General features: G+C 43.7%; 2 protein-coding genes across 3 annotated transcripts in view; both read right to left on the bottom strand.

The window, feature by feature from the left end:
- LOC308580528 (uncharacterized protein) overlaps positions 1–23,626 on the bottom strand; it is a 95,219-nt gene that overhangs the window by 40,975 nt on the left and 30,618 nt on the right. The window contains exon 2 of one of the 2 annotated variants that reach the window (XR_014004829.1): positions 16,769–20,227. Coding sequence is in view for 1 of the 2 variants with exons in the window: in XM_081182310.1 (XP_081038436.1) it covers positions 18,189–20,227 (2,039 nt within the window). In the remaining variant the exon portion in view is untranslated. Of the gene's footprint in view, positions 1–15,694; positions 20,228–23,626 lie in introns of those variants that run through there. The other variant, XM_081182310.1, reaches the window with a different exon arrangement.
- Positions 2,809–22,642, bottom strand: LOC308580532 (uncharacterized protein). The gene is made up of 2 exons (XM_081182315.1): positions 22,598–22,642; positions 2,809–5,489 (listed from the first exon to the last, which is right to left on the bottom strand). Exons 1-2 carry the CDS (start codon positions 22,632–22,634, stop codon positions 3,451–3,453), a joined length of 2,076 nt encoding a protein of 691 aa, XP_081038441.1. The 5' UTR covers positions 22,635–22,642; the 3' UTR covers positions 2,809–3,450.

The raw sequence follows: 23,626 nt of genomic DNA, 5'->3' as shown, positions 1-23,626 counted from the left end.
TTCCGGTTTGCAAACTTTTTCCGGAAGCTGAACATGCTTCGTTTTGAGTGTTGCCACACTTGCGTTTTGAGTGATACGCTGAGGTCTGTCTGTTTTTCCTATTTATTTTGCATTTTTGTTTTTGCGGCTCTTTTTGTTTTGTTTTTGTGACTGTGTGGAACCCTGTTCAGCTACTGATTGATTGATTGTGTGACTGCAGTACATTGTTTATTGCTTTCATTTTATGGATCAATTGATGTTTAATTGCTGTTTTAGGGGTTGTTTTCAGAAGTCTGGGACGGATTAATCCATTTTGCATTACTTTCTATGGGAAAGCGTGCCTTGGTTTTGGAATGCTTTGGTTTGGGAACAGACCTCCGGAATGGATTAAGTTTGAGAACCAAGGTACCAATGTATATTAATCCTGAGGGTAATGCCCATTCCCCTCCCCTTAACAAGGCTTTGGGATTTTGCTTGTAGGCCGGTCTATTTTGATATTTGCAAGGAAGCATTCCACCCCCCCTCAGGCCTCAGTTTCACTGAAGAGGAATGGGCTCTGCTGGGTCCTGACCAGAGAGCCCTGAACAGCCAAATTATGAATGAGATTTGCAGGATCGTGTCTCGGTAAGGTTCCCTTTTACTCTGCTTGATGATAATATATTTTCAGAAATGCAAGTAAATTAACTGGCAATACTCAACGGGTTTAACGACTGTGTGTCAGCATCACAATTCTTATTCTTTTGGTCCAGCCAGATTTATCTATTTGTGTATATCTTCTGTGTATCTCTTTCTATAGCTCTGCTTCTGTTTATCTACCGTTTTCCCATTTAACAAAAATCCACAGGAGGATTAACCCTGGTCAGATGCCAGTAGAAAAAGTAAAAATTATTATCACATTATTTGTAACAATGATTTATTGATTTCCTTAAATATGATTGCCTTCTATGGTGAAACTTACCAAAAGAATAAGAAATCAAGATAACATTTTTTAAAAATAAAAGAATGGAAATTTATTGAATATTTACAGATAAATTGTAAACAGATAAAAACATTGGTAGGATTATAGTAATAACCTGCAGTTTCATACCAGTATATATTTAAAGAAGATTAATAAATGAGCAAATTAGGTTAATTTGGATATGCAGAAGATATTAAAAATAAATTTAAGGAACCGCAGAAAGAGGAGGAAGGAAGTCAAACCTTGAAATGTCAAAATGATTGTAAAATTAGTGAAATGCATAAATGTCAAAAGGATTTTTAAAATATTTTTACAAAATAATTGATTGCCTTCTAAACCACCGTCTCAAGGCAATTTATATAAAAAATGTTTTAAAAAGCAGTTATATACACAAAGGCAACAAATAAAAATAAGACTAAAACTGTAACAAGTGGACACCCAATATTAAAATCTATTTATCCAGCTGGAAAAGGTCCCAATTCCTGCCCCCCCAAGGGATGCCATTCCACAGAACACAAACAGTGACACTAAAAGCCCCATTCTGGGTGTGTGCTTTGGAGATCTTTGGAACTTGCAGGAGAATCTCTGCTGTATATCTGGGACTGAGCAGAACAGGGAATTGCATGTGAGTACAAACTCCTTGAACTCAGCCCAGGAGCGGATTGGTAGCAACTGCAAATCCCACTAGCAGGCTGTTCTATGCTGGCAGTAGTTTCCTCCCACAAGCCTGAGGTGGATGGTACTGTGGTCCTAACCGCTGAGCCTCTTAGGCTTGCTGATGGCAAGGTTGGCGGTTCAAATCTGTGCAACGGAGTGAGCTCCTGCTGCTCTGCCCCAGCTCCTGGCAACCTAGCAGTTCGAAAGCACGCCAGTGCAATTAGGTAAATAGGTACCACTGTGGCAGGAAGGCAAACGGTGTTTTCGTGAGTTCTGGTTTCTGTCACGGTGTTCTATTGCGCCAGAAGCGGTTTATTCCTGCTGGCCACATGACCCAGAAAGCAGTCTGTGGACAAACGCCAGCTCCCTCAGCCTGAAAGCAAGATGAGCGCTGCAACCCCATAGCTGCCTTTGACTGGACTTAACTGTTCAGGGATCCTTTACCTTTTTTACCTTGCTCACACAAGCCCCCTGGCTATTGCGTTCTGCACCAGCTACAGCCTGTGGCCCAACCTTCTACGATATCTCTTTGTATGGTGCATTGCAGTAAGCTAACCATGAGGGATGTGAACAGATCCCATTATTTTTTTCCAGTGTAGGTGGGACTCATGAGGGTTTTTAAAAAAAAATCATAAAGATTTTATTTTCGTAGATTTTTTTTGTTGCATTTTATGATGTATAAGAAACAGAGATAGCAGCTATAACTGTAGTGATCAGACGGGATTACTATGAGGAATTATAAAATATGCATCAAGCCATTGTGTCCGCGATGAAAGCACTGCGTTGACTGGGTTTGATTCATTGACAATAATTTCTGATCAAATCCCACAAGCCTCTACATCCACGCCATTTTTCTCTACAGCCCATTTCTCTATGTCTGACAAGCACGTATAAGCATTCTAGGACACAGACCAGTTGCTGCACCAGTCACCCTAGGTCATAAAGTTAATAGGTTACTTTGATGTAGTTTGTTAATCTTTAGATAGATTTTATGGCCAGGAAGAGAGTTCAGGAAGAGAGTTCACAAAGAGATGGTGAATACTACCCTTCCTTCCTTCCTTTACTGATCTGACTTTATCCCACGTGGGGTTTTTTGAAATGCTCAGAGGAAATCTGATAGGTTCTTACGAACACTGTGTAAAAAGTTCTTTTGTGAATAAAACAACCTGGGCCAAGGGGGGGGGAGAATTATTATATGCACCCCTCCCAAAGTCTTGCTGGTCAAGCCTCGTGTGTATTTTATTAATCAGAGTCCAATCCTTCCTTGCTTTGGAAACGCTACATATAACAGCAGATGAAAATTAGGATATGAAAAGCAAAACTATAGAATAGGCACCAAGAATTGTACATGGATTCAAACAGCACAGTCCAAGTGAATAATATTAGCATTATCTGATGATCAAGTATATCTCCGGATTTGCCAAGCTTGTGACAACAGCTGTCTAGCAGATAATGGTTCTGCTATAAATAAAATCACAGAACTGTAGTTATAAAGGACCCCAAGGGTCATCTAGTCCAACCCCCAGCAATGAAGTAATCTCGGCTAAAGCATCCATAGCAGAAGGCCATCCCACCTCTGCTTAAAAACCTCCAAGGAAGGAGAGCCTGCCACCTCCCGAGGGAGACTGTTCCATTGTCAAAACAGCTCTTACTGTCAGAAAGTTCTTCCAATCCAATAATGGCTGTCCTGGGGGGACCAGAACACGATCATTGGTTTACTCTCTGTAGGAGTTATTTGATATGATTAAAGATCTTCCCACAGCCAACCCTTTCTAAGATGTTTCCCTTGTACGAGTTCTTTATTGTTTAGGAAGGGAGCCCCTGTCACTGAAGTTCTTTCCATACACCAAACATTTCTAAGATTTCCTCCCTGTATGAGTTCTTTGATGCGACTTAAGGGAGCTACTACGACTGAAGCTTTTTCCACACTCCGAACATGTATACGGTTTCTCTCCTGTATGAGTTCTTTGGTGCAACTTAAAGGCGCTATGGTGACTGAAGCTCCTTCCACACTCCGAACATGTATACGGTTTCTCTCCTGTATGAGTTCTTTGATGCGGCTTAAAGGCGCTATGGTGACTGAAGCTCTTTCCACACTCTGAACATGTATACGGTTTCTCTCCTGTATGAGTTCTTTGATGCGACTTAAGGGAGCTACTGCGACTGAAGCTCCTTCCACACTCCAAACATGTATATGGTTTCTCTCCTGTATGAGTTCGTTGATGCAACATAAGGGAGGTACTGCACCTGAAGCTCCTTCCACACTCTGAACATGTATACGGTTTCTCTCCTGTATGAATTCTTTGATGCAACCTGAGTTGGCTACCACGACTGAAGCTCTTCCCACACTCCAAACATTTATAAGGTTTCTCTCCTGTGTGCAATCTCTGATGGGAGGAAAGGTAGTCAATGCGACTGAAGCTCTTTCCACACTCCAAACATGCATATTGTTTCTCCCCTCTATGAATTCTTTCATGTGAGAAAAGGTAGTCAATGCGACTGAAGCTCTTGCCACATTGCCAGCATTTACAAGGTTTGCTGCCTCGATGAGTTTGTTGATGTCTAGTAAGCGCATTGCTGCGAGCGAAGCTCATTCCACACTCCAAACACGTATGCGGTTTCTCCCCTGTATGAGTTCTTTGATGCGACTTAAGGGTGCTACTCTTACTGAAGCTCCTTCCACACTCCAAACATGTATACGGTTTCTCCCCTGTATGAGATCTTTGATGCAAGGTAAGGGCACCAATGTTACTGAAACTCTTTCCACACTCTGAACACGTATGCGGTTTCTCCCCTGTATGAGTTCTTTGATGCGACTTAAGTGCGCTACTCTGACTGAAGCTCCTTCCACACTCTGAACATGTATACGGTTTTTCCCCTGTATGAAATCTTTGATGCAAGGTAAGGGCACCACAGTGACTGTAGCTCTTTCCACACTCCAAGCATTTATACGGTTTCTCCCCTGTATGAGTTCTTCGATGCAACTTAAGGTTGCTAATCTGACTGAAGCTCTTTCCACACTCTAAACATGTATACGGTTTCTCCCCTGTATGAGTTCTTTGATGCGAGGTAAGCTGGTCACAACGACGGAAGCTCCTTCCACACTCTAAACATGTATACGGTTTCTCCCCTGTATGAGATCTTTGATGCAAGGTAAGCTGGCCACATTTACTGAAGCTCTTTCCACACTCTGAACACGTATACGATTTCTCCCCTGTATGAGATCTTTGATGCAAGGTAAGCTGGCCACATCGACTGAAGCTCTTTCCACACTCAGAACATGTATAGGGTTTTTCCCCTGTATGAGTTCTTTGATGCACGGTAAGGGCACCACAGTGACTGTAGCTCTTTCCACACTCCAAGCATTTATACGGTTTCTCCCCTGTATGAGTTCTTTGATGCCTAGTAAGCTTGCCACGTTCACTGAAGCTCTTTCCACACTCGGAACATATATATGGTTTCTCCCCTGTATGAGTTCTTTGATGCCTAGTAAGATGGCCACGTTCACTGAAGCTCTTTCCACACTCGGAACATATATATGGTTTCTCTCCTGTATGAGTTCTTCGATGCAAGACAAGGGCAGTACTGTGAATGAAGCTCTTTCCACACTCTAAACATGTATACGGTTTCTCCCCTGTGTGTACTCTTTGATGTCTAGTAAGAGTTGAGCGACGACCAAAACTCTTTCCACACACGCTGCATTCATGCTTTTTCTCCTCTCTGTGAATTTGATTTTCAACACCCTGAAACATACCAAAGTCACCCGCCGGCTTCTGCTTTTGTCTCCCCTCTCGCCTGCTACCTCCATCTTGAACCCTCAGATTCCTTTGTTCTTTGGATCCTTTTGGTGACATTTCTGATTGTTCCCCTTCTGCCAGCATCCCTTCAACAACTCCTGATGGAATAAAAAGGCAAACTGATGAAATGCTAAAGGAGCGTCTTCACCCCAATCATTCAGTCAGGACACCAAGATCCAGGTCCCAGGGCCTTGTGGCAGTTCCCTCACTGTGAGAAGGGAACTTACAGGGAACGAGGTAGAGGGGCTTCCTGGTAGTGGTGCCCACCCTGTGGAAAGCTATCCCGTCAGATGTCTAGGAAACAAACAACTATATAACTTTTAGAAGACAACTGGAGGCAGCCATGTAGAGGGAAGTTTAAAATGTTTTATTATGCTTTTATATTTGTTAGAAGCCAGCTAGAGTGGCTGGGGCAACCCAGTCAGATCCGTGGGGTACAAATAATGAAAGTATTAGTATTGCATTAATATGGTATTATTATTATTTATTGGGTTTATATACTGCCCTACACCCGGAGGACTCAGCATGGTTCACAGAAAAGATCACATCATATATAATCAGAATAAAACCCAACCCAATAACACCCCCCCAAAAAGAGCCACGTTTGAAAAAGACTATAGGATGTCAAGCATATCAAGCAAAAACCTGGTTGAAAAGGAACATGTTTGCATGGCACCTAAAGGTGTATACCCCTTCATGCATCACTGCCTTGTCATAGCGAAGGGGCTTGAATAACTCGGCTATGACCCATGCCATGCAGGGCCACCTAAGACAGACAGGTCAGCCGAGAGTTTAGACTAAATGTGATCCACCTGGAGAAGAAACTGGCAACCCACTCCAGTATTATGCCATGAAAGCTCCATGGACATAAAAAAGGAGAAGCTTTGAGAGGAAAGTGAGTTTCCAAGGCATGCTCTGATTCATGGGGAGTATAAGGAAGGCGCCAGGTGAACTTCCCTGGGGAGAGCATTCCACAGACAGGGAGCCACTGCAGAGAAGGCCCTGTTCTCGTGTTGCCACCCTCCAGACCACTTGAGGAGGAGGCCCACGAAGGAGGACCTCAGGATCTGGCTAGGTTCATATGGAAAGAAGCAGCCCTTGAAGTATTGTGATCCTGAGCCATGTAAGGCTTTATAAGTCAAAACAAGCACCTTAAATTGAGCCCGGAAACTAATTGCTAGCCAGTGCAGTCGGACCAGGATGGGGGTAATATGCTCAAACCGTCTTACTCCAGTGAGCAACCTGGCCGCTGAATTCTGCACTAGCTGAAGTTTCCAAACTATCTTCAGAGGCAGCCCTACGTATAACACATATCTATATCTAACCTTGAAGTTCCCGAAGCATAGACAATTGTAGATAGGCTATCCTTGTCCAGATAGGGGTGTAGCTGGGCTACCATCCAAAGGTGATGAAAGGCACTCCAGGCCATCTGAGCCTCGAGCAACGGATCCAGGATTACCCCCAAGCTACGAACCTGCTCCTCCAGAGGAAGTGTAACCCCTTCAAGAGCAGGCGACCTTCCAGCCATCTGCTCTAGGGAACCACCCACTAACAGCCTTATCTGGAGTGAGCTTCAATTTGTTGGCTCTCATTCAGTCCATTACTGAGGCAAGACACTGGCGGGAGAGGGTGCTCAGGGGTGTTGGGAGTAGTAATAGTAATAGTATTAGCCTGTCTAAGTAAGGCCTCAGCCACGCTTGTAATTTTAATGTGGACTTGAAGTTGCTTGTTTCTCCTCTTTTTTAACCTCTTCTGCCCAGAACTGCTGTATTTAATTCAAACACAAATGTTTTAAAATGTGTGTGGTTCTTTTGGGGGGCGTTATTGGGTTGATTTTGTTTATGTTTTGATTATGAGTTTTTATATTGAGATTTTATCCTGTGAACTGCCCTAAGGCCTGTGGGTATAGGGAGGTATACAATTTTAATAAATTATAGTAAAATCAGGCCAGATAAAAATGATTACAAGTTCCAGGGGGAGCCCCTGAAGAAGGTTTTCCAATGCTTAAGGGTTTGCCTTGACCCCAAGCCCTATGGGGAGCCCAAGGAAGGTCCCCCACCTGCCCAAGTTGGCCTGCAGGGAGGAGAGCAGGAGAAAGATCCTCCCTTCCATTGGAAAAAGATTTCACACCCCCATACAAAGGGGGAAAGCCCTATAAATGCATTACTTTAGCGGAATTATATACAGAATGCATTAATTATGGCAAATGTAAATATTTGGGGAAATACCCTTTGCAAAAGCGTGAGCATTAGGCGAGATCTGCACCAAAATGCTAACCAATTTTCAAGAGATCTTTAAAAATGTGAAAATCTGGATAAACTGACTAGAAAAAAGAGACAAAGAAAAAAACTTACATTGAAACGGTTTGCCTAACAGGGTTTTTTTAAAAAAAAAAAATCACTCCCCACAACTCCCTCCAGCAGCACCCCCACTCCACCCCCCCCCGTAATAATATATAACAATATGACCCACCTGCAGTGCCTCCGCGAGGAAGGACAGCCACCGCCATGTTCTGCATCTCTCCCCCCCTAGCGGGACAGGAAGCGGAAGCTGCTATTCTCCCGACAGCCTTTTCTTCCCTCCGCTCTAGGAATCTCAGCTCTCTGTCGCCGCTGCTCTTAACCGTTTCGGAGCCGAGCGGCAGGAGCCTCTGGGCTTCTCCGGGCAGAGAGCGAGGAGAGGCGCTGGTCTCGCCTCCGGAAAGCCCCGCTGGATCAGCTGCGCGGGAGCCCCAAAACGTTTTCTAAACTATTTTTAAATATATATATTTTTTATTTTCATTTTTCAAAATAACATTTTCCCTTTTGGTACACAGATATCCAATCCAAATTTGCAATAAATGGCTTTTCCCCTTGCCCCCTCCCTGGTTTCCATTCCCCCCCCTTTATTCTCCTTGCATATAATTATATTCCTTAGCCAGTCATCTAGTCATCCCTTCTTCTTTCGTTGGGACCTTCCCTTCTTTCCACATCTGGGCTAGGAGCATTCTGGCTGCTGTAGTCGCATAAATAAACAGTCTCTTGCTTCCTTGGCAATTTTCCTCCTACTACTCCTAGTAAAAAAGCCTCTTTTTTTTAAACAAACGTAATTTTAAGAATTTTTAAAAGTTCATTGTGTATCATTTCCCAGAAGCCCTTTACCTTTTTACACATCCACCACATATGAAAAAATAGTTCCTTCCTTATCCTTACATTTCCAGCATAAATTAGAAATATCTTTATACATTTCAGCAAGCTTTACTGGAGTCAAATACCATCAGTACATCTTCATATCATTTTCTTTTAATGAACTACATGCTGTGAATTTTAAAATCTCTTTCCACAAGTTTTCCTATGATTCAAGTGGTATATTCTAACCTGTCTTTTGCCCAGTGTATCATTACAGCTTTAACCTCTTCATCTTTCGTCTCCCATTCCAACAGTGGTTTGTACATTCTTGATAACAATTTCTCATTATTTTCTAATAATTCATTTTTGAACTTTGAGAATTCCTTCCCAAAGTCCTTCTCTTTGTCACCTCTGAATATGTCATTTATTTGGCAATATTGTAACCAACCTGTTAACAGAGCTTTTATATCCTCATATTCTTTCACCTTTGTTTTCTACTTCTGTTAACAGATCTTTGTATGTTGCCCAGTTTCGTGTTTACCTCTTTTTACAGATACGGTTTCTAATGGGGAAAGCCACAAAGGTGTCTTGTTCTCTAATAAATTCTTATATTTGTCCCATACTTGGTGAATTGATTTCCTTATAATGTGGTTCAGGAATCCCTCATGCACCTTTGTTTTCTCATACCAAAATTAAGCATGCTAACCAAATCTATTACCACGTCCTTCCAGATCTGATACTTCAGTATTGTTTAACAGTATCCATTAGCCAATCACGTGGGGCCCATTGTGTAAATAATGTATATAAAGTAGATATTGTGGGGGAACATTCATTCCTCCTCACCACTATGAGCTGAATAAAGAGCATGAAATCCACTCTCGACTCCGAGTATATTTCACACCTTATAAACAATAAAAGAACAATTCTGCATTTGTTATCTTTTTCTGTTCTTCCTTTGAAAAAACAAAACGAAACAAAAAATCAGTCCCTGGGGAGAAGATCTTCCATGATGATTAGTAGGCCCTGCTTAGTCAGGCCTTTGCAGGAGACGTCCAGGTCTGGTTGTTCTCCACAGCAAAACAAAAGAATTGTGGACCATAAAAAGGTGTGCTTCTTCATTTTAAAAGCACTTTATGTACCATTTATTTTGCTTGTGCATCTCACAAGAGTCGTGGAGCTCTGCTGCCGCCAATTAACCATGTTTTCCAAGTCCTGGGGAGGGACAAGCCCCGCTCTCTGACCCCTGGTCACCTTCCTCTCTGTTTTCAGAGACTTCACATCCACGTTGAAGTGTCTGCTCTGCTCTTCGGGGCTGGAAACTTCCCTCCCCCCCAAAAAGGGATAAATGAGATTTTTCCCGAAGTTGTACTTTGCACCCAGTGGTCCCAACTCCACCTTCAGAAAAGGGCAGCCCAAATTATCGAGGGGATGGAGGAACTCCGCTGTGCAGAAAGGTCGCGGAATTGGGAACTTTTTAGTTTAGAGAAAAAGCAAGTAAGAAGTGAGACGATTATAAAATTATAAAAGTAGGTAGAGAAAAGCTTTTTATTTCTCCTAGCGCTAGAATTTGGGGGCGTCAAAGGAAGCTGAATGGTGGAAGAGTCAGGATATATAAAAGAAACCATTCTCAGAGTGAGGAATTAAGCTATGGAACTCACTGCCACAAGAGGCAGCAATGGACTGCTGTAATAGAGGATTTGAGGAACCATTAAGGAGTACTCTCTGGGTTCAGTCAGTCAAGCGGCTTGTAAACTATGCTGTTTTCAATGTGCATTTTATAGTTGGCTTCACTTAGCAATGTTTTCTTTTGAAATGTTCTTTTTGTTTTGTTAACTTTGTGTTAAATATGTATTCTGTAGTCGACCTCCTTTGTAATGTTTTCTTTTGAAATATTTTAAGATAATATTTTAGTTTCCTGTTAAATATGTTGCTTTGACTGTATACTTTATATTTGACATTCTTCAGAAATGTTTGATTCTAGATTGTTTTATTGATGTTAAATATGCAGTAAACCGCTTTGAGATATTTTTTTATAAAAATCAAGCGGTATATAAATTAATAATAATAATAATAATAATAATAATAATAATAATAATAATAGTATAATTTGTGGTTGGGGGAAGGCTAGATGGCATCAGTGGACCTCACTGCTCTCCCTTGTCAGTACTCCCTCTCTCCTTATCCCAGTTTCCCTCATGGCAGCTTGGCTCCCTCTCCTTGCTGCTTTCACCCATTTGGAGAGGGCGGGTGAGGAAGCAGACAGAGCTAGAAAAACAAAGAGGAGCCTGGCTGAAAGGAGCTTCCTCCCGAGTAATAATAATAATAATAATAATAATAATAATAATAATAATTTATACCCCAGCCACTCTGGGCGGCTTCCAACAGAATATTAAAATACAATAACCTATTAAACATTAAAAAGCTTCAGGAGCAGCAGGTGAGAGACAGTTTCACTGAAATAATAATAATAATAATAATAATAATAATAATAATAATAATAATAATAATAAAAATAAATGTTTTATTTATATCCCGCCCTCCCCAGCCGAAGCCAGGCTCAGAGCGGCTAACATCAAATGTATAACACATTAACATAAAATCAGACAATCAATTAAAATACATCCTCACCTGAGATATTTCCCAGGAGCTGGTAAAATGAGGGGGAGATACCCTAAAACGTTTCACTAATTGCCCAAAGTCTTCTAGTGTGTCTCAACTCTCCCCAAAAAGTGTTTTCCCTCTTATAATTTTATTTTTGATCCTAGTCCTCATTGCTGTTTCAGGTAAAGGAACAAACTGCAGAGGCAGGAGGCGATTTCTCTGAGGCCAAGGAAACGTTCCTTGTGGTGGCATATCAATCAGGAAGGTGACGGAGAAACCGCCTTTCGGAGTAAGCATAGATGGGGCCCCTTCGACCAGAAGAATGGCTCCTTGCAAGTTCAGGATGAGCATGATGTGGCACTTGTAGGAGTGCCAGTCCCTCAGGTTGCAGGACCCAAGGGGACATATGAAATAAGGCCATCCATCTGCTAAACCAGGGGTAGGCAACCTTCTCAGTCCGGCCCTCAGACGCTCCAGGACTTTGTCCTTTTTTATTATTAATATTTCTTTGTTTCTTATCTTTCCTACTTCTTTATTTTTTTCCCTTTCCTTATAAATTTTATATTTTATATAATTTTCGTTCTTTTTTTTACCTGCTAAGAGATAGTACATAATGTTTGTACAGACATGTAAATTTTTTAATCAATCAAGAATATTAATTTAAAAAGAAGAAGAATGTGTCCTTTTATTTTAAATGCATCTCTGAGTTATTTGTGGGGCCTGCCTGGTGTTTCTACATGAGTAGAATGTGTGCTTTTATTTAAAATGCATCTCTGGGCTATTTGTGGGGCATAATAATTCATTCATTACCCCCCCCCAAAAAAAATATAGTCCGGCCCAGCACATGATCTGAGGGACGGTGGACCGGCCCATGGCTGAAAAAGGTTGCTGACCCCTGTGCTAAACTGATCCCAAACTTCTTGTCTACGTGACAAGCATGTACTACTGTGAAAAGAGCTGATATCACTTTCCTGAAAAAAGCGAGTGTCAGGGCCGCCTCAGGTGTCAGCTCACAAAAGACCAACGCCAAGTTCTTCTTATATACAAGGATGTTTATTGTAGTTCATTATTGGTTCCACAACCGAGGCGTGCAGCCCCCACGTCTCTTTGCCTTAGACCGTTGTAGTCCCCTCTGAATCGGTCCCTCCCCTGCACCAGTTTAATAAGCTTACGCTGCTCCACCTCTTCCTTTCTTTCCTTTTCCGCAGGGTCTTCCTGCCCGCTGGGCTTTCACCCCTCCTGGATTCCCCTGCCGTGGAATCCCCAGACTGCTCTCCCTCCCTCCTGTGGGCTTTGGGACTTGGCTCCTCCTCCGGGTTCCCTGTTCTTCCGCGCGCCTCCACATTTGAACTTGGCGCGCGCGCCCAACCTCTAACCTTCCTTTTGACAGTTACACCTCTCCCTTCACTACTCCCCTCCCCTTCCGGGAGTGTGGCTTGCTCCGACCCCCCTTCCCTCTCTGCTGCCGGAGCTGCACTCTGGCGGGGAGGCTGGTCCAGACGCCCAGCTGCCACTTTGGGATCCCCCACTGGCCCCCTGCTCCTGACACGTCCCCCCTGGGGCTCCCCTTGCCTTGACCACCGGCGCCCCCTTCTGGGAATCCTCTGATTCGCTGGAAAGACTCATGGAATGCCTTGAGTCATTGTCATCCTCTTCCTCGCTGTCCTGCGATTCATCACCATCACTCTCCATCTCCTGCCTCCCCTGTGCCTCTGTCCCTGAACCCCTGACAGCGAGCAAAAGCAGGGAGACGTTCATCCAAACATAGCAGAGGAAAGCTCCCTCAGAACCACCCAGCCAATCCGAGAACACGTTTCCTCAGTGAAGGTCATGCCGCTCTGCTTGGTTGCTAAGCAGCAGCTCCGCCCACCCCTCTTGGCCAGCTCTCTTTAAACACCACCAGATTTAACCCTTAGCTGATAAACTGCATGATCCCTGCTGTTGACCTTCCAACATTCCTGACCTCTTTGTCTCTCGCAGGTGATGAAACCGTGCTGACGATTCGTACTCAGCCATCTCTCCTTGGGTCACCAAATCAGGTAGAGGGAATCAGCACCGGGGACCCTGCCAGTACCGCTATCTTGCTACCCACTAGGAAGGCTGTCAACGCCACTCTTGAAGGTTTCAATCAGGAGTGGGGAACCTAAGGCCTCATGGTAATAATAATAATAATAATAAATTTTATTTATATCCCGCCATCCCCAGCCGAAGCCGGGCTCAGGGCGGCTAACAACAATAAAACAGTACAAAAGTACAGCACAAACACCATTCTAAAATCATTCATTATAAAATTAATTAAATTCAAGCCACTGGCCACCATTGGGCCAGAGCTCCGTGAAGATTGCCGAGGGAGGGAGTCAGGCTGTGCCCTGGCCAAAGGCCTGGTGGAACAGCTCTGTCTTGCAGGCCCTGCGGAAAGATGTCAAGTCCCACAGGGCCCTGGTCTCTTGTGACAGAGTGTTCCACCAGGTCGGAGCCACAGCCGAAAAAGCCCTGGCTCTAGTTGAGGCCAGCCTAACTTCTCTGTGGTCTGGGACCTTCAAGATGTTTTTATTTGAAGACCGTAAGTTTCTCTGTGGGGCATACCAGGAGAGGCGGTCCTGTAGGTACGAGGGTCCTAGGCCGTATAGGGCTTTAAAGGTTAAAACCAGCACCTTAAACTTGATCCTGTACTCCACCGGGAGCCAGTGCAGCTGGTATAGTACCGGAAGAATGTGATCTCGCAGCGAAGACCCCATAAGGAGTCTCGCCGTGGCATTCTGCACCCGCTGGAGTTTCTGAGTCAGTCTCAAGGGCAGACCCACGTAGAGCGAGTTACAATAATCCAGTCTGGAGGTGACCGTCGCATGGATCACAGTGGCTAGGTCAGGGCGAGAGAGGTAAGGAGCCAACTGCTTAGCTTGGCGGAGATGGAAAAATGCCACCTTTGTTATAGCCATGGAAAGGGAGGTGTCGAAGATTACACCCAAACTCTTAACGGACAGTGCTGGCACTAATTGCGCCCCCGCAAGAGATGGGAGTTGCCCCCCCAATCCCATATCGTCCCGTCCCAGCCACAGGACCTCTGTCTTCGAAGGATTTAGCTTCAACCGACTCCCACGTAACCATCCAGCCACAGCTTCCAAACATCTGGTCAGTGTGTCTGGGGCCGAGTCAGGATGGCCACCCATCAACAGATAGAGTTGGGTGTCATCAGCATACTGATGGCAACCCAGCCCAAAGCTCCGGACAAGCTGGGCAAGGGGGCGCATAAAGATGTTGAAAAGCATCGGGGAGAGGATCGCACCCTGAGGCACTCCACACACCAAGGAGTGGTGCGATGACAATTCCCCCCCAAGCGCCACCCTCTGTCCCCGAGCAGAGAGAAACGAGTGCAGCCATTGAAGGACTGTGCCCTGGATCCCCACGTTGGCAAGGCGGTGGTCCAGAAGTTCATGATCGACCATGTCGAAGGCTGTTGACAGATCTAGAAGAATCAGCAGCCCCGACACAGGCTCCCAGGTGGGGAAAAAAATTCTCCAGCCTCTACAATGGTACCTTGGTTCTCAAACGCCTTGGTACTCCAACAACTTGGAACCCAAACACCGCAAACCCGGAAATAAGTGTTCCAGTTTGCAAACTTTTTGGGAAGCCGGATGTGCTCTGTTTTGAGTGCCTTGATTCAATTTTGAGTGTTACGCTTCTCTTTTGAGTGTTACGCTGAGGCCTGTCTGTGTTTGCTATTTATTTTGCATTATTGTTTTTGCGGCTCCTTTTGTTTTGTTTTTGTGACTGTGTGGAACCCAGTTCAGCTACTGATTGAATGATTGTGTGGTTGCAGTACATTGTTTATTGCTTTCATTTTATGGATCAACTGATGTTTAATTGCTGTTTTAGGGGATGTTTTCAGAAGTCTGGGACGGATTAATGCATTTTGCAATACTTTCTATGGGAAAGCGTGCCTTGGTTTTGGAATGCTTTGGTTTGGGAACAGACCTCCGGAATGGATTAAGTTTGAGAACCAAGGTACCAATGGATATTAATCCTGAGGGTAATGCCCATTCACCTCCCCTTAACAAGGCTTTGGGATTTTGCTTGTAGGCCAGTCTATTTTGATATTTGCAAGGAAACATTTCTCCCCCTCTCCCTCTCAGGACTCAGTTTCACTGAAGAGGAATGGGCTCTGCTGTTTCCTGACCAGAGAGCCCTGAACAGCCAAATTATGAAGGAGATTTGCAGGATCGTGTCCTCTCTCGGTAAGGTTCCCTTTTACTCTGCTTGATGATAATATATTTTCAGAAATGCAAGTAAATTAATCAGCGATACTCAACGGGTTTAACGACTGTGTGTCAGCATCACAATTCTTATTCTTTTGGTCCAGTGAGATTTATCTATTTGTGTATATCTTCTGGATATCTCTTTCTATAGCTCTGCTTCTGTTTATCTACCATTTTCCCATTTAACAAAATTCCACAGGAGGATTAACCCTGGTCAGATGCCAGTAGAAAAAGTAAAAATTATTATCACATTATTTGTAACAATGATTCATTGATTTCCTTAAATATGATTGCCTTCTATGGTGAAACTTACCAGAAGAATAAGGAATCAAAATAACATTTTTTTAAAATAAAAGAATGGAAATGGTTTATTGAATATTTACAGATAAATTGTAAACAGATAAAAACATTGGTAGGGTTATTGTAATAACCTGCAGTTTCATACCAGTATATATTTAAAGAAGATGAATAAATGAGCAAATTAAGTTAATTTGGATATGCAGAAGATATTAAAAATAAATTTAAGGAACCGCAGAAAGAGGAGGAAGTCAAACCTTGAAATGTCAAAATGATTCTAAAATTAGTGAAATGCATAAATGTGAAAAGTATTTTAAAAATATTTTTACAAAATAATTGATTGCCTTCTAAACCACCATCTCAAGGCAATTTATATAAAAAAATGTTTTAAAAAGCAGTTATATACACAAAGGCAACAAATAAAAATAAGACTAAAACCGTAACAAGTGGACCCCCATTATTAAAATCTATTTATCCAGCTGGAAAAGGTCCCAATTCCTGCCCCCCAAGGGATGCCATTCCACAGAACACAAACAGTGACACTAAAAGCCCCATTCTGGGTGCGTGCTTTGGAGATCTTTGGAACTTGCAGGAGAATCTCTGCTGTATATCTGGGACTGAGCAGAACAGGGAATTGCATGTGAGTACAAACTCCTTGAACTCAGCCCAGGAGCGGATTGGTAGCAAGTGCCAATCCCACTAGCAGGCTGTTCTATGCTGGCAGTAGTTTCCTCCCACAAGCCTGACGTGGATGGCACTGTGGTCTAAACCACTGAGCCTCTTGGGCTTGCTGATGGCAAGGTTGGCGGTTCGAATCTGTGCGACGGAGTGAGCTCCTGCTGCTCTGCCCCAGCTCCTGGCAACCTAGCAGTTCGAAAGCACACCGGCGCAAGTGGGTAAATAGGTACCACTGTGGCAGGAAGGCAAACGGTGTTTTCGTGAGTTCTGGTTTCTGTCACGGTGTTCTATTGCGCCAGAAGCGGTTTATTCCTGCTGGCCACATGACCCAGAAAGCAGTCTGTGGACAAACGCCAGCTCCCTCAGCCTGAAAGCAAGATGAGCGCTGCAACCCCATAGCTGCCTTTGACTGGACTTAACTGTCCAGGTATCCTTTACATTTTTTAACCTTGCTCACACAAGCCACCTGGCTATTGCGTTCTGCACCAGCTACAGCCTGTGGCCCAACCTTCTACGATATCTCTTTGTACGGTGCATTGCAGTAAGCTAACCATGAGGGATGTGAACAGATCCCATTATTTTTTTCCAGTGTAGGTGGAACTCATGAGGGTTTTTAAAAAAAATTCATAAAGATTTTATTTTCGTAGATTTTTTTTGTTGCATTTTATGATGTATAAGAAACAGAGATAGCAGCTATAACTGTAGTGATCAGACGGGATTACTATGAGGAATTATAAAATATGCATCAAGCCATTGTGTCCGCGATGAAAGCACTGCGTTGACTGGGTTTGATTCATTGACAATAATTTCTGATCAAATCCCACAAGCCTCTGCATCTACACCATTTTTCTCTACTGCCATTTCTCTATGTCTGACAAGCACGTATAAGCATTCTAGGACACAGACCAGTTGCCGGTTGCTGCACCAGTCACCCTAGGTCATAAAGTTAATAGGTTACTTTGATGTAGTTTGTTAATCTTTAGATAGATTTTATGGCCAGGAAGAGAGTTCAGGAAGAGAGTTCACAAAGAGATGGTGAATACTACCCTTCCTTCCTTCCTTTACTGATCTGACTTTATCCCACGTGGGGTTTTTTGAAATGCTCAGAGGAAATCTGATAGGTTCTTACGAACACTGTGTAAAAAGTTCTTTTGTGAATAAAACAACCTGGGCCAAGGGGGGGGAGAGAATTATTATACGCACCCCTCCCAAAGTCTTGCTGGTCAAGCCTCGTGTGTATTTTATTAATCAGAGTCCAATCCTTCCTTGCTTTGGAAACGCTACATATAACAGCAGATGAAAATTAGGATATGAAAAGCAAAACTATAAAATAGGCACCTAGAATTGTACATGGATTCAAACAGCACAGTCCAAGTGAATAATATTAGCATTATCTGATGATCAAGTATGTCTCCGGATTTGCCAAGCTTGTGACAACAGCTGTCTAGCAGATGATGGTTCTGCTATAAATAAAATCACAGAACTGTAGTTATAAGGGACCCCAAGGGTCATCTAGTCCAACCCCCAGCAATGAAGTAATCTCGGCTAAAGCATCCATAGCAGAAGGCCATCCCACCTCTGCTTAAAAACCTCCAAGGAAGGAGAGCCCGCCACCTCCCGAGGGAGACTGTTCCATTGTCAAAACAGCTCTTACTGTCAGAAAGTTCTTCCAATCCAATAATGGCTGTCCTGGGGGGACCAGAACACGATCATTGGTTTACTCTCTGTAGGAGTTATTTGATATGATTAAAGATCTTCCCACAGCCAACCCTTTCTAAGATGTTTCCCTTGTACGAGTTCTTTATTGTTTAGGAAGGGAGCCCCTGTCACTGAAGTTCTTTCCATACACCAAACATTTCTAAGATTTCCTCCCTGTATGAGTTCTTTGATGCGACTTAAGGGAGCTACTACGACTGAAGCTTTTTCCACACTCCGAACATGTATACGGTTTCTCTCCTGTATGAGTTCTTTGGTGCAACTTAAAGGCGCTATGGTGACTGAAGCTCCTTCCACACTCCGAACATGTATACGGTTTCTCTCCTGTATGAGTTCTTTGATGCGGCTTAAAGGCGCTATGGTGACTGAAGCTCTTTCCACACTCTGAACATGTATACGGTTTCTCTCCTGTATGAGTTCTTTGATGCGACTTAAGGGAGCTACTGCGACTGAAGCTCCTTCCACACTCCAAACATGTATATGGTTTCTCTCCTGTATGAGTTCGTTGATGCAACATAAGGGAGGTACTGCACCTGAAGCTCCTTCCACACTCTGAACATGTATACGGTTTCTCTCCTATATGAATTCTTTGATGCAACCTGAGTTGGCTACCACGACTGAAGCTCTTCCCACACTCCAAACATTTATAAGGTTTCTCTCCTGTGTGCAATCTCTGATGGGAGGAAAGGTAGTCAATGCGACTGAAGCTCTTTCCACACTCCAAACATGCATATTGTTTCTCCCCTCTATGAATTCTTTCATGTGAGGAAAGGTAGTCAATGCGACTGAAGCTCTTGCCACATTGCCAGCATTTACAAGGTTTGCTGCCTCGATGAGTTTGTTGATGTCTAGTAAGCGCATTGCTGCGAGCGAAGCTCATTCCACACTCCAAACACGTATGCGGTTTCTCCCCTGTATGAGTTCTTTGATGCGACTTAAGGGTGCTACTCTTACTGAAGCTCCTTCCACACTCCAAACATGTATACGGTTTCTCCCCTGTATGAGATCTTTGATGCGAGGTAAGGGCACCAATGTTACTGAAACTCTTTCCACACTCTGAACACGTATGCGGTTTCTCCCCTGTATGAGTTCTTTGATGCGACTTAAGTGCACTACTCTGACTGAAGCTCCTTCCACACTCTGAACATGTATACGGTTTTTCCCCTGTATGAAATCTTTGATGCAAGGTAAGGGCACCACAGTGACTGTAGCTCTTTCCACACTCCAAGCATTTATACGGTTTCTCCCCTGTATGAGTTCTTCGATGCAACTTAAGGTTGCTAATCTGACTGAAGCTCTTTCCACACTCTAAACATGTATACGGTTTCTCGCCTGTATGAGTTCTTTGATGCGAGGTAAGCTGGTCACAACGACGGAAGCTCCTTCCACACTCTAAACATGTATACGGTTTCTCCCCTGTATGAGATCTTTGATGCAAGGTAAGCTGGCCACATTTACTGAAGCTCTTTCCACACTCTGAACACGTATACGATTTCTCCCCTGTATGAGATCTTTGATGCAAGGTAAGCTGGCCACATCGACTGAAGCTCTTTCCACACTCAGAACATGTATAGGGTTTTTCCCCTGTATGAGTTCTTTGATGCACGGTAAGGGCACCACAGTGACTGTAGCTCTTTCCACACTCCAAGCATTTATACGGTTTCTCCCCTGTATGAGTTCTTTGATGCCTAGTAAGCTTGCCACGTTCACTGAAGCTCTTTCCACACTCGGAACATATATATGGTTTCTCCCCTGTATGAGTTCCTTGATGCCTAGTAAGATGGCCACGTTCACTGAAGCTCTTTCCACACTCGGAACATATATATGGTTTCTCTCCTGTATGAGTTCTTCGATGCAAGACAAGGGCAGTACTGTGAATGAAGCTCTTTCCACACTCTAAACATGTATACGGTTTCTCCCCTGTGTGTACTCTTTGATGTCTAGTAAGAGTTGAGCGACGACCAAAACTCTTTCCACACACGCTGCATTCATGCTTTTTCTCCTCTCTGTGAATTTGATTTTCAACACCCTGAAACATACCAAAGTCACCCGCCGGCTTCTGCTTTTGTCTCCCCTCTCGCCTGCTGCCTCCATCTTGAACCCTCAGATTCCTTTGTTCTTTGGATCCTTTTGGTGACATTTCTGATTGTTCCCCTTCTGCCAGCATCCCTTCAACAACTCCTGATGGAATAAAAAGGCAAACTGATGAAATGCTAAAGGAATGTCTTCACCTCAATCATTCAGTCAGGACACCAAGATCCAGGTCCCAGGGCCTTGTGGCAGTTCCTTCACTGTGACAAGGGAAGTTACAGGGAACGAGGTAGAGGGGCTTCTTGGTAGTGGTGCCCACCCTGTGGAAAGCTATCCCGTCAGATGTCTAGGAAACAAACAACTATATAACTTTTAGAAGACAAGTGGAGGCAGCCATGTAGAGGGAAGTTTAAAATGTTTTATTATGCTTTTATATTTGTTAGAAGCCAGCTAGAGTGGCTGGGGCAACCCAGTCAGATCCGTGGGGTACAAATAATGAAAGTATTAGTATTGCATTAATATGGTATTATTATTTATTGGGTTTATATACTGCCCTACACCCGGAGGACTCAGCATGGTTCACAGAAAAGATCACATCATATATAATCAGAATAAAACCCAACCCAATAACACCCCCCCAAAAAGAGCCACGTTTGAAAAAGACTATAGGATGTCAAGCATATCAAGCAAAAACCTGGTTGAAAAGGAACATGTTTGCATGGCACCTAAAGGTGTATACCCCTTCATGCATCACTGCCTTGTCATAGCGAAGGGGCTTGAATAACTCGGCTATGACCCATGCCATGCAGGGCCACCTAAGACAGACAGGTCAGCCGAGAGTTTAGACTAAATGTGATCCACCTGGAGAAGAAACTGGCAACCCACTCCAGTATTATGCCATGAAAGCTCCATGGACATAAAAAAGAAGAAGCTTTGAGAGGAAAGTGAGTTTCCAAGGCATGCTCTGATTCATGGGGAGTATAAGGAAGGCGCCAGGTGAACTTCCCTGGGGAGAGCATTCCACAGACAGGGAGCCACTGCAGAGAAGGCCCTGTTTTCGTGTTGCCACCCTCCAGACCACTTGAGGAGGAGGCCCACGAAGGAGGGCCTCAGGATCTGGCTAGGTTCATATGGAAAGAAGCAGCCCTTGAAGTATTGTGATCCTGAGCCATGTAAGGCTTTATAGGTCAAAACCAGCACCTTGAATTGAGCCCAGAAACTAATTGCTAGCCAGTGCAGTCGGACTAGGATGGGGGTAATATGCTCACCCGCCTTACTCCAGTGAGCAACCTGGCCGCTGAATTCTGCACTAGCTGAAGTTTCCAAACTATCTTCAGAGGCAGCCCTACGTATAACACATATCTATATCTAACCTTGAAGTTCCCGGAGCATAGACAATGGTAGATAGGCTATCCTTGTCCAGATAGGGGTGTAGCTGGGCTACCAGCCAAAGGTGATGAAAGGCACTCCAGGCCATCTGAGCCTTGAGCAACGGATCCAGGATTACCCCCAAGCTATGAACCTGCTCCTCCAGAGGAAGTGTAACCCCATCAAGAGCAGACGACCTTCCAGCCATCTGCTCTAGGGAAGCACCCACTAACTGAGCCTCACTCTTATCTGGATTGAGCTTCAATTTGTTGGCTTTCATCCAGTCCATTACCGAGGCAGGACACTGGTGGGAGAGGGTGCTCAGGGGTATTAGTAGTAGTAGTAGTACTATTAGCCTGTCTAAGTAAGGCCTCAGCCACGCTTGTAATTTTAATGTGGACTTGAAGTTGCTTGTTTCTCCTCTTTTTTAACCTCTTCTGCCCAGAACTGCTGTATTTAATTCAAACACAAATGTTTTAAAATGTGTGTGGTTTGGGGGGGGCGTTATTGGGTTGATTTTATGTTTTGATTATGTACTTTTGAGTTTTTATATTGCGATTTTATCCTGTGAACTGCCCTAAGGCCTGTGGGTACAGGGAGGTATACAATTTTAATAAATTATAATAAAATCAGGCCGGATAAAAATTATTACAGGTTCCAGGGGCAGCCCCTGAAGTAGGTTTCCCAATGCTTAAGGCTTTGCCTTGACCCCAAGCCCTATGGGGAGCCCAAGGAAGGTCCCCCACCTGCCCAAGTTGGCCTGCAGGGAGGAGAGCAGGAGAAAGATCCTCCCTTCCATTGGGAAAAGATGTCCTACCCCCATACAAAGGGGGAAAGCCCTATAAATGCATTATTTTAGCGGAATTAAATAGAAAATGCATTAATTATGGGAAATGTAAATATTTGGGGAAATACCCTTTGCAAGAGCGTGGGCATTAGGCGAGATCTGCACCAAAATGCTGAACAATTTTCAAGAGATCTTTAAAAATGTGAAAATCTGGATAAACTGACGACTAGAAAAAAGAGACGCAGAAAAAAACTTACATTGAAACGGTTTGCCTAACAGGGGTTTTTTTTAATCCCTCCCCACAACTCCCTCCAGCAGCACCCCCACTCCCCCCCCCCGTAATAATATATAACAATATGACCCACCTGCAGCGCCTCCGCGAGGAAGGACAGCCGCCGCCATATTCGGCATCTCCCCCCTCCTAGCGGGACAGGAAGCGGAAGCTGCTATTCTCCCGACAGCCTTTTCTTCTTCCGCTCTAGGAATCTCAGCTCTGTCGCCGCTGCTCTTAACCGTTTCGGAGCCGAGCGGCAGGAGCCTCTGGGCTTCTCCGGGCAGAGAGGGAGGAGAGGCGCTGGTCTCGCCTCCGGAAAGCCCCGCTGGATCAGCTGCGCGGGAGCCCCAAAACGTTTTCTAAACTATTTTTAAAAATATATTTTTTTTATTTTCATTTTTCAAAATAACATTTTTCCTTTTGGTACACAGATATCCAATCCAAATTTGCAATAAATGGCTTTTCCCCTTGCCCCCCCCCTGGTTTCCATTACCCCCCCTTTATTCTCCTTGCATATAATTATATTTCTTAGCCAGTCATCTAGTCATCCATTCTTCTTTCGTTGGGACCTTCCCTTCTTTCCACATCTGGGCTAGTAGCATTCTGGCTGCTGTAGTCGCATAAATAAACAGTCTCTTGCTTCCTTGGCAATTCTCCTCCTATTACTCCTAGTAAAAAAGCCTCTCTTTTTTTAACAAACGTAATTTTAAGAATTTTAAAAAGTTCATTGTGTATCATTTCCCAGAAGCCCTTTACCTTTTTACACATCCACCACATATGAAAAAATAGTTCCTTCCTTATCCTTACATTTCCAGCATAAATTAGAGATATCTTTATACATTTCAGCAAGCTTTACTGGAGTCAAATACCATCAGTACATCTTCATATCATTTTCTTTTCATGAACTACATGCCGTGAATTTTAAAATCTCTTTCCACAGCTTTTCCTATTATTCAAGTGGTATATTATAACCTATGTGTTTTGCCCAAGTGTATCATTACGGCTTTAACCTCTTCATCTTTCGTCTCCCATTCCAACAGTGGTTTGTACATTCTTGATAACAATTTCTCATTATTTTCTAATAATTCATTTTTGAACTTTGAGAATTCCTTCCCAAAGT

The sequence above is a fragment of the Podarcis bocagei genome (assembly GCF_964188305.1).
Source record: "Podarcis bocagei genome assembly, chromosome: 2".
NCBI classification, from domain to species: domain Eukaryota; kingdom Metazoa; phylum Chordata; class Lepidosauria; order Squamata; family Lacertidae; genus Podarcis; species Podarcis bocagei.
The sequence above is the reverse complement of the archived record's forward strand: the minus strand, read 5'-3'. Positions and strand labels throughout refer to the sequence as shown.